Raw genomic sequence first — 11,794 nt, 5'->3', positions numbered from 1 at the left:
CAATTATTATTATTATTTATTTATTTATTTTTACAATGAAAATAACACACTATTTGAAGAAAAGAGTTCAAACAAGGCACCTATTTGATGTATTTAAATGGAACCCAAATGGAAATGGACCTCACCTAAACAACCGGAAAGAGAAGAATGAGAAGTCTTGATTGGCTTTTCTCTCACACTAAGTAGAGCATTTTTAATACAAAATGTTATTTTTTCGTGTCAAAGTTATATTTTGAGAATAATTATTGTGTTAAAATGTTATATTTCAGTAATTATGTTACAATAGTGCATTTTATTCAAAATATTATTTAGCGTGTATTATTTTCATCCACTTATTATACTTTGAGAAAATACATCTTATGAGAAGAAAGTGACCTCTCAAAAATTTTTGAAAGCGGCTATACATGGCAATACTTTTGACAATTTCAAAATATGAGAGATCTTTTGAGAACCCATTAAAATATATTATTTTCCTCCACCTACTATACTTTGACTTTGAGAGAACATAGAACACACTGGGTTGATATGTGCCCTTAAATTTGGTCATAAGTTTACTTATGCCAAAAACAATTAAATAACTAAAATATTTTAACACAAATAAATAAATAACTAAAATATCTGAATATTTTTGTACAAAAGAAAGAGAGGATGATAAAGTTTAGTTTTGTATAGTTTTTATTTTTTATAGTTTGGTGACTAGTCGGGCAATATTCCGTCCAAATCTATTTAAAGCTTTTGGGATGTTTAATAAGTGTATGTCAGTATGTGTATACATAGATGCACATATATTGAAAAAGTGACACTACATTATATAAAAAGTTTGGGACGCCAAAAACTTTAGGGCCAAAAGTTTTTCTATACATACCATGAAACGAAGTTAGAATTGAATTTTCAAGTAGGTAGAAACGTCTTTCTTTAAGGTGGTGGAATCACAAGGCCAACCATTGAGGAAAAGAATGGTTGAATATATGAGTTATTTGACCACAAGTACCAAGGAGGAGATTCCTTTATAAAAAGGCTTTCCAATTTCCATGACCAAACTGCATTACGTTATCCATGCCGCCATGGGGCTCTTTTAATAAATGTTACAGATTAGGCAGGTTCAGGGTCATAGCACACCTCATTTTCATCTTCCATCTGGTAGTATGAAATGACTTGTCTATACATGTGGTATGGGATGGGGCTCTTTTATATATATATATATATATAATATTGTTAGGAGCTTTGAACTCTAGTTTTAAAGACAAACTCAGACAAAAAAAAAAACAAGGATAACTATTACCGCTTTTTCTGATAACTCTCTCAATTTGTACCGAAGGTAAGGGAAACCATTCAAAATTACACCCTTCTTCACTTTCACGATCTATTACTAATTTGGCCGTTGGAGTAGATCTGGTCAGCACCAAATCGTGCTCAATTACTATTTATTATTTTAGGTCACGTCAAAAACATTTATTAATATATATCATAAAAGAGAACTTTCACAATACTCTTGGAAAAACTTTACACCCTCCATCATTCGATTTAGAAAAGAAGATATCACTAGCAAACTTGTTTTGATATTGTGCCTCGAATATTCTAATTAGTCTTGGGAACTAAGATAGAAGGAGGGTAAAATATTTTTTGCGGAGCGATCTTCAAAATTGACCTCCCTAGCTAACATATATTATTTTGGTGAAAAAGTATAAGTGGAATTGCATTAGGGGGGTGCCTTTTGTTGGCAAAACCATTTCCATGTCAGATTCCACTACAATTTTCCATTTTGAGCCAATTTTCTCACATGTGAAATAGTTACTTGAGCATGAGGCTTGTGGACAGAAATGTGCAAGAAGTGAAGTGCTTGTGTGAGTTGTACCACAAACCATCCTCCAAGCCCAAGTACTAACATATTGATAGCAATTAACAACCATTCACCTCTACCTCTAAAGCATTTATCTTTATCTCACCTCTTCTAATGCCTCATTTGATTATTAAATTGGCTTCTAAAATACTTTCTTGAATTCTCTGATTGTGGCTTGATTTGAATCAAATTTCATGCCATAAGACAAGTTTCTCGCTTACAGTTGCATTTGATAGTTCATAAGCTTAGAGTTTATCCCACTGGCCTAGTTGGTTAAGCTTCCAACTCTCTGAAAGGGTGTGCCTATGTTTGAATCTCCTTCTCCTTAATTTATCCGAAGAAACAAAAAGGAAAAAAATATATTAATGGGACTAATTTTGAAATTATAATAAACTGCAAGCTCCGTACCCTGGATAATAATATATTTATATATTAACAATATTAAGGTTCATGTATTTGTATTTATTACGAGCGTCACCCACATTTTACATTAAAACAGATGCATGCATATTTTACTTGTAACTTTTTTATTTTACTTTAATTTTTAGAGTTCAAATCATGGTTCGTCAACTTGGCTGGTCCTCAATAAAATTGACTCTAACAAAGCTGAGTTAGGCTAACTAGACACGACACATAACCGAATTGTAGAGGAATTAAAAGTGAGTGGTTGAATTGGCGCAAATACAACTATGAACAATTTAAATTGACTTCGTTATTGAAAAAAAACAAATTATGATTTAAATTGACTTCGTCATTGAAGAAAAATAAATAAAAAACTTTTTGACTTCTCTTATCCCACACGTGAGGTGAGCATTTCTCAAGTATCAAAAATTTATTGACACTTGATTAGAGAAAATTATAAAAATGGAGCGTGTGTAGTGCCTGCATGTCATGTCCAAGGGTGAGCAAGAGCTAGAAAGATCTTTCGAGCGGCCGTGGTTACTCCTACCCAAAACACACACAGGAGGGCACCAGTTCAGACACGTGGTACGGCCGCAACCCATGGTGAAACCTGCAACACGTGAATCAGATAATGGAACTCAAAATGGACATCCCACTAAGTAAAAATAATTAAGCTGTTGTTGATCATTTTCATTTTTCAATTAGGTTATCATGTCCACAACTACCAAAAGCATTACCAAAAGTTGAAATTGATGATTTGATTGGATAAAAACCTCCACAATTACATTATGACACTGACATTTTTGTGACTTCCTCGAAAGATATTAATTATTGGTAATTTGTTCCAATCCTATGCCCATAAAGGCCCCCAACTTGCATTTTTTTGAATGGACTCTGAGGATTCTTCACAGGGGGACTTCCATAGCTGGTGGGATTTTGCAATCTTGATAGCTTTTGAATGGGCACTAAAAGTGAAAAGGCCACCATGGACCCTTTATATTTTGGAAGAAGACTTGGCATTCAGAAAGACTTCTCATCAGGAATAGCTGTTGCTTTTTCTGCCTTTAAAAACTCCACTTGAAACTTTTAATTAATTTTTATAAGGAATGCACACGCGTTATGCACGTGTACTTGTAAGAGAAATTCTAAAATTATCGATTGACAACAACCTATCAAGAGAAAGTTACATTTGCATCTCTCTCTCTCTCTTAATCCGTTGTTGCCATCAACAATTGTAGCATGATTGTAAATGTATCTACATAGTGTGTGTTAGGATGGAAATAGACGCAAAAGGCGTTTTCCATTGTGATTGACTTGAACGATGAAAAGTTTAGTGATAGATAAGGGAAAATTCGTGGGCTGCCAACTTGTGCCTAATGTTAGTTGAAATGGTTTGTGGTCAGATATGTTGCACTGCAATTTGTGTGATCGATGGACTTGCTATTTTACTTTATCATATTTTTTGCAATTAGTTTTCGTGGACTGTTTGTTTGCAAGGATTAGATCTGGATTGTTGGAAGGAATTCAACAAATAGTAAATCGTTCTCTTTTTGTACTTGTGCTACTTTATGTCCTTTGGTACTTTTTTATATTATTTTAATGCCAGCCTTCATTTTCAGATTGGTATTTGGTAAGTCGTACCATTTTTTCAGACAGTTCCATTTCCACTAAACACTTTTAAATCAGTGGCAGTACCCTTCTTTATCTCCGCTCCTATTTTACAAAGCATTCTCATTCTCTCCAAAACCGTTTTGCCTCATTTGTGTTTAACTTCTCCCTAATTATGCATAAATAGAATTAAGACTTTTAAATAACAAAATGATATATTTTAAAAGTCTATTTTTTAATTTGATTGATTTAAACAAAATAATTACAAATACATCAAAAATTATTATTAAAGTCTCAAATATCCTCTTTATAATTGACATTTTTTTTTTTTTTTATATTGTCAAGAGGTATGCCTCTTCAATTAGAGTTCGGTGCCTGTTTCATTTTTTAATAAAATTGCTTAATTATCAATATATCAAAGAAAATTTTCCCAATTATCTTTTTAAATTGATTTCATGTATATTTTGTAGTGAGACTAGATTCACAAAATTATAAAATAAAATAAATCAGTAAAATAAAATAAACATATCAACAAAAAATTATATTATTTTGCTACAAACACAAGAGGTATCACACTGATCCCAACAACAACATCTTTACTATAAAGCCCAGTAAAGAACGGAAAGAAATATTATAATACACTAATAAGTCATATGCCTAAAATCTTATTACAATTTTAATATTCCAAAGATTGTTTTGTGTCTTTAATATTATAAACAAGGATAATGACAATGATAAAGGTAACAATGGATAGAGGAGAAACCCCTTCAAGTTAAAAAGAAAAACAAGATTTAAGGTATGACTTGGACACCATAGAATCAAAGAAAGTTTTCCAGTAAAATTTTTGACGGATGATGACTATGATAAAGATTACAATGGAAAGAGGAGAAACCTCTTTCAGTTAAAATTGTCCACTCATAATTTTACACCATAATTTGGAAACTTTCTTTGATATATATATGTATAACTTTGTTGATAATTAAGTAATTTTGTTGATAATTTTTTATGTATTTGTAATTATTTTGTTTAAATCAATCAAATTGAAAAAGAGACTTTTAAAATAGATTATTACTCGTAAATCCACTCATAAGTCATTTTTACTTTAATATTCTGTTAATGAAATGAAATCCATATGAAAAATCAAAATAAGAAACCAAAAAACTCAATTATTATAGTATTTAATAAGAAACTCAATTAATACATTGTACTACTCTTCATAAAGTATTTGAGTATCATGGTAGTTGGTAACATAAACAAGACTGGGGTTACATTTCTACTTTGTCGCCAATGCCCAACTCAATTTTCAACCCAACCACGCTCAGGTTGAAAACGTGTTAGTGTTATTGAGAGGGGTTGACGGGTTTAGCAATACACTGAAGTTGGGCAATTGATTTGCCATTGGTTCTGGCTATATTATAGGGCTGGGATTAGGTTTTTTTTTTTTTTTTTTTTTCGATAATTTGATTAGGTATTTGTTGTGTGGGCCTTCATTAGTTTTTAATGACAAAAAAATAAATAAATGAGGTTCGAGGATGACATTTGATTCATACATTATTTGTTTCTAGCTTTAGTTTTTAATGACAAATACATTAATAATTTTTTTTAAAAAAAAAGAGCATTTGAATAAAAAAAATTAACAAAAATGCATGCACCAGCCGGGAATCGAACCCGGGTCTGTACCGTGGCAGGGTACTATTCTACCACTAGACCACTGGTGCTTTGCCGTTAGAGTCTTTTTTTACAAATTATTTATTGTAAACAGTTATACTACGAATATTATCCTTTTTCATTTTTTATTTAGCTTGGCATATTATCTCAAGTGGTAATATATAATCTTAAGTAGCAGTTTTGGGATGAGACCAAACCTATAGGGATAAAAACCTAATCACCATATTAGAACCACGACTAAAAATAAACTCAATCCAACTACTAATAAAAATATCAGAAATTCGACAGACTTCTTGTAGTACTTAAAATGAGGCTCAAAATGATGGAATTTAAAGAAAAAGTAACTCAATATATGGCAGGATATTTATGAACAATATAGGTCCTTAATATATGGCACGATATAGTATAAAATTAGTTACTGAATCTAAATAAATAGAATTGCAGCCAAAACTATATACTAATAACATAATTAAAAAAAAAAAAACTATATACTAATAACATACCAAATCACGTCTCATGTTAATCATTGTGAGGCTTTATTTCGAAAAATGTCAATAGAATTCCTACAAAGTTTCATCCAAACATAACATGGTTGAGGTAACAAGTAAACAATAATTTTTTTAAGCAAACAATATTAATATATATATATATATACACACACTTGTTGGTGACATTTTACAAGGTGATACTAGAGCTACACATGACAACCCACATACTCTACATGTCCATGCATATGTTATTCAAATTAATTACATGATATTTACATATTGATTAATGTAACACAAACAATCATATATCTAAATTCCTTCACGCAATCGGATAAGAAGATTCCATTGCAATCCCACATAGGCCTTCCTTGGCAGCAACATCTCTCTGCATCCTTATATATCCACCCTCTCCCCATCCACTCCCCCAAGAATTCTTCACAAGCCAATACTTAGTCCCATCAGTGGTAGCGCCATATCCAACCGCGGTGACACCATGGTCAAGGCTAGTGCCACAGGTCCCGGTGAAGACGCCACTCGAGTAGAACTGGAAGTCATATCCACCGGAATCAATGGCAACAGAGACGGGTTGTTTGGCCACGGCTTGCAGTAGAGCCTGCTCTTTGTTAGCTGGCACGTCCTGATATCCGGTTATCTTGGCTGCGGCCAATGCTGCCTTCTTGGTGTTGCAAGTGTTATCACTTCCCATGTATGGGTAATTAGCTTCTGTTGTAAGGCCTTTGTTTTGCTTGATGAATAGGAAGGCATCATCCATGAGACCTCCATTACAACCTTGGTCCTCGCCTCTAACATCGCAGTCCACCAGCTCTTGCTCAGACAGTGATACTAATTTACCAGTTGTGAGTTGGGTAATGCCTTCTATAGCTGCCACTGCTGAAAATGCCCAGCAACATCCTAAATATATGTATATGCCATTGATATTGACAAAAGGTTAGTATCAAACAAAAAAAAGAGAAAGAAAAAGAAAGTTTTCTTTAAAAAATAGTCAAAATTAGCCCAATGCACGAGACTCCTGTCATTGTATACCTACGCATATGGGAAGACTTCGTTCTTTAAGAAATGGTATCTCAATCTACTAAAAGGGTGAGCACATGGTATGCAAGTGGGACATTTCATAGAAAGCAATGATCATTTACTGATATATATATGTGTGTGTGTGTGTGTTTATGTAGATGATGGGATTTTAAGCCTATATATTGTTCTTTCATATGGTCCATTGTGATAATTTTATTAATTGATATAATAAGACGCGCAAGTCAAATTAAAAAGAGCTTGGATTAATAAATGGTACATATAGATAAAATATATATTAATGTTTACCACATTGTCCTTGGTCCTTGACAGGGGTCACTGCACCTCTCTTTCTCCAATCCATAGTAGATGGCACAGCACTTAAATTTGCGTACATAAAAGATGTTGGTTTTGAGGTGGACATCACTTGCAAGGACTGCCTCTTGTAACCATTGCGAGAAGCTGTAAACTCCTCATTTGTTAGATCAGCAAATTGATTCACACTTAGCTTGTATCCTCTATCCAGGCCAGCATTAGATGCCTCGATCCATTCCACGTTGTCCTTGAATATCTTAAAACGTCTCTGCTTCTCCTCTGCATCTGTATAAACACGCCCATGATGAGCCATCCACTGCTTGTGCCTTTCTAACATATATTGCTCGTTTAGAAGCCGCGACGAAGCTTTAGTAGCCCAAACTCCCAAGAAGAAGAGTGCCAAGTACATGAATTGGTAGTGTTTAGTAGAATCCATAACAGTAGACAGTAGTACTAGTATTGGTGGTTAATTAAGTGAATGTGTTGATAGATATAGTCCTTAGACATGCATGCAAAGGCTTTATATATAGACAAAGTTTCCCCATAATTTGTGCTCCTCTTAATAATACTAGCTAGACAGAGACCTTCCTATCAACGTGCCTTCCAAAATGTTCTGATTTAGACCGGCCTCCTAATAATTCAAACACTATACAATCAATAAGTTATCTGCTTTTTTATTTGTGTGTGTAGTTTCACCATGGTAATTCATTTATAGGTGTGGATTGGATGTTTCATCAAGAATGGTGAATGGTTTTGCAAGTTAAAACTTAATGATAGACAACACATGTAAGTCTTTTTACGACTCTGCGTTCATGAAGTGTTATATGAAGCTAGGAAAATATGTTAGAGGGGCTGGATGGAGGAAATGAAAAATGAAATTGTACAAAAAGAATAATCTTTAGATACTGAAATATGTTAAAGCAAGGTGCAGGGACGGACCTAGAAAATTATGTGAGGGGGCGAATCTTTAACAACAAGAACAAAACTTAAAACCATTGGTGAGAGCAATAGTGGTTTTTTATTATTATTTATTTATTTATTTATTTGGTAATTTCAATAAGGGCAATATTCAAAGGTATATAATTCAGAAGAAAAAAAATAAATAAAAAATTAGTAGGTATAAAATAGTGAAAAAAAATAAAATTTTAGTGAGGGCAATTGCCATCATTGGGCCTTTACTAGGTCCATGTCTGCCAAGGCTTGTGGTTTAATAAAATCTCTCCTTCTGAAACAGATGCGTGTGGTAGAGGGTTCAAGTCTTCCCGAGAGTATGTAGGAGTTATTTAGTAATAAAAAATAATGTTAATTAACACACCAATTTGGATTATTTTACCTTATTTGTTTATTTTTTGTTTTTCATTTCAATATGATACGAATTATATATATCTAAGTACAGCAATAAACTGCCCCAATGCATGCTTTGTCATCTCTTGTTATATCTTCAAGCATGAAACAGTCCTGTTTGAGGTGACTACATATATGTCTTATTTTGAATATTGCTTTCAGGTGATTTCAACTTCAATGAGACCACACCAAAGAGCCCCCATACATCCAAAAAAAAAATTTATTTCTTAATAGAGTGACATATTTTAAACATGTCAAAATCATGAAAATACTAATTAAATCAGATTCAAGAAGATTCCAATGCAGATCAAATATATATATATAGGAATCTATTGCTCAGCAAAACTTGGATTGACTCAGAAAGTCCAAATCAGAAACAGTTTCCTTAGTGATGGACTCGTACAAGTCAAGCCTTCTCTTCCCCTAATAAACACTATAATTTTTCATGTCACTTGGGGAAGCAAATTTTTCTACGCAAAAGAGATTATTAAAAGTTTGGACTACTTGTCAGTTGTCACTACATTAAGAAAGCTCAACAATTATATTTGACTGGCTGAAAATATAGCTGGTATGTTTCAGTGACATTGCATGTGTATTATATATTGGGAGTTTTTGTTTCTCAAAACATGTGGATGTTATAGTTTCTTATAATTTGGAACATTCAATTAGTAATGGCTAGTTTGTACACGGATATTGCCCCTACTGAAATTACAAAAAAATCTAAATTAAAGAGCGTAAGGGATTGTGTAAGACCATGCTATATTAATTAAATCTAGTAGAACTACGTACGGGTATAGTACTATATATACGGGATATATACTGAATTAGAATTTAAAACATGCAAGACAAATAAATTGATATCTTATATGTATTGTGATATGATATGAGGTGAATATTTGCCATTAAACAACAAATTATGAATCCAATTCGAGCTACTTTGAATGCAAGAACTGTGTTTTTAATTTGTTTATTATCTTGTCAAAACACTATCTCTAGCTGTTTCTATTTAAATTTATGTCAATTCAGCAATTCTTAGGTAAATAGTAAGACTGCAAATGAATCGCACTGTTCACGAATAGTGACGACTTGGCTCAAACTTGTTCGCTAAGCAAACAAGTCGAGTTCGAAGTCAATTTTTATATGTTTAATAAGTAAGTCGATCCCCAGCAATATCGAACTTAGCTTGTGAACATGAGCTCGTATAGGCTCCTACGTGTTTATAAACATGAGCTCATGTACACTCCTATATGTTTGTGAACATGTTCAAAAAAATAAATTTGTATAGATTCACGAGCATAGACTTGTGTAGGCTCGTATAATTAAGTTTATGAACGAAGTAAAGTGATTTTGAACAAGACCTCATATCGGGCCCAAACGAATTTCATTATTACCCAAGCCAAGCCCGGATTCTTCAGAATAATAATGAGGCGAGCCTAGGTTCAACTTTTCAAACTTGTCAAGATCCCAAACAAGTCCACAAACGACTTTTGCAGCCCTAGTGAAAGGCAATTATTCAGGCAAAACAAAATAGGAAATCCAAATGAAAAACAAGGGAACCAACAACAAAATAATGATGCTTGGTTATACACACTACCAAGATCGACTTCAATAGAAATCCAAGTGTGAACAGATGACACCAAAATGGATAATTATACGTCATCAGAAAACCATTTGATTAGCAATATATCAATTATATATATATATTAAGAGCTTACTTAGTTTGTCAAGAACATTTCTCAAAAATTCAAAAAATAGAAAACTATTTTAGAGGACTATAAAAAGACTATCTCCCGAAAATAAAAATTTATATAACTGAGTTTTCAGAGCAGAATTTTCTACAGTTTTTTGATTTTCTATTCTTTGAGAATAAAAAATTTATTTTTTGAGTGACAAACTAATCAAGCCTAAACTTTTCATTCTTTTACCATAAAAATTTCAAAATTGGAATTTTAAAGTTCTCATCCGCTATAAAAGCTATCGCCAAGATAATCCCAGGCTATCGTTGCAAGTGAGGTGTCATCCTTTGACTGACACATACATGACTTTCTAGGTTTGTTTGCACCTAACTTGATAGGTTGGAAAGCTTCTTCGAATTCAAGCACGTGTTATTTCGTTTAGGTCACTTCACTTAATATGTTTGTCGGTTTGATGGAACAGAAGTAGATGACTCCGCTCATTGCTAGTAATAGTCTCGCCCTTTCTTCAAGAATACACTGCGCTCGTCTGTCTTACTACGACTGGATTGGATATGCATCTTTCACCTTTTTGCCGACTTATACCCCTTTCTTGACGACGTTGCACTTAGGTGGACCAATTAAATGCCTAATTTGAGTTTAAAACACCTAATTGAAATAAAAAGCTCTACGACAAAAAGCTCTATTTTAATGCATAAAATTTAGACCATTATTCAACTTTGTTATCAAATAGATTAAAGAGCGTAAGGGATTGTGCTATATATCATTTTAAACTTATCTCCAAAACTTGTGGCTTAAATGACACCTCAAAACCAACCTAGCTTCGTTACTATTACGACTAGGTTCTAGTCTGCCCAAAAGTATTGTGGTAGTTTCATTCCTTGAATAAATAAATAATAAATAAATAAATAAATAATTAAATTTGATTGTCAAACCATAGGTGGTTATGGTAGCTAGCATGGTAGAAAGTAAGATTTTATTGCAAGGTAGAAGAAATAACAGAAACATGCTGCAGTAGGCAAAGCACAGGCCCTCAAAACGAGCCCAAAGAATATAGAAAGAGTACCGGCTGGAAGGCCCTAAGAAAAAAATGAGTTTATCTTCTTGATTCGAGGAACATTACAGTTTTGAAAAACCAGATATGTCTAAAACAAATTCAGTAACCGCTTCTACTTATTTTGTAATATTATGTATAATAAAGGACTAAGATCCTTTGAGTTAAAGACTCTCTACGTATTTTAAGTTGTATCACTCATACATTGATACATGACATTCTAAGTAAATCTACGATAAATATTATTATAATACATCACATCCTCTAATTTAATAAAACTTCACCAAACACTTTTGCTATCAACAAATAATTATGTATATATATATATTATTAATTATATATATATACACAT

General features: G+C 32.8%; 1 protein-coding gene and 1 non-coding gene across 2 annotated transcripts; both read right to left on the bottom strand.

Annotated features, from left to right (window-relative positions):
• Nucleotides 1–5,497: 5,497 nt before the first annotated feature.
• On the bottom strand, nucleotides 5,498–5,568 carry TRNAG-GCC (transfer RNA glycine (anticodon GCC)). Its single transcript has one exon. It is a non-coding gene; the product is annotated as a tRNA-Gly (tRNA).
• Nucleotides 5,569–5,863: 295 nt separating this feature from the next.
• On the bottom strand, nucleotides 5,864–7,786 carry LOC132267232 (senescence-specific cysteine protease SAG39-like). The gene is made up of 2 exons (XM_059768365.1): nucleotides 7,345–7,786; nucleotides 5,864–6,918 (listed from the first exon to the last, which is right to left on the bottom strand). The coding sequence occupies exons 1-2, from the start codon at nucleotides 7,784–7,786 to the stop codon at nucleotides 6,326–6,328; spliced, it is 1,035 nt and encodes a 344-aa protein (XP_059624348.1). The 3' UTR covers nucleotides 5,864–6,325.
• Between the last annotated feature and the right edge of the window lie 4,008 nt (nucleotides 7,787–11,794).

The sequence above is a fragment of the Cornus florida genome, unplaced genomic scaffold, assembly GCF_030987335.1.
Source record: "Cornus florida cultivar Cherokee Brave unplaced genomic scaffold, ASM3098733v1 CherokeeBrave_3.0.0_Hap2_Chr01, whole genome shotgun sequence".
NCBI lineage: Eukaryota > Viridiplantae > Streptophyta > Magnoliopsida > Cornales > Cornaceae > Cornus > Cornus florida.
The sequence above is the reverse complement of the archived record's forward strand: the minus strand, read 5'-3'. Positions and strand labels throughout refer to the sequence as shown.

What these genes read in the sequence shown, in the direction of transcription:
- LOC132267232 (XM_059768365.1), bottom strand. Translation starts at nt 7,786, where the DNA reads ATGGATTCTACTAAACACTACCAATTCATGTACTTGGCACTCTTCTTC. An exon ending in CAAGGACCAAGGACAATGTG is followed by an intron (nt 6,919 to 7,344) that starts GTAAACATTAAT and finishes ACATATATTTAG; the next exon opens with GATGTTGCTGGGCATTTTCA.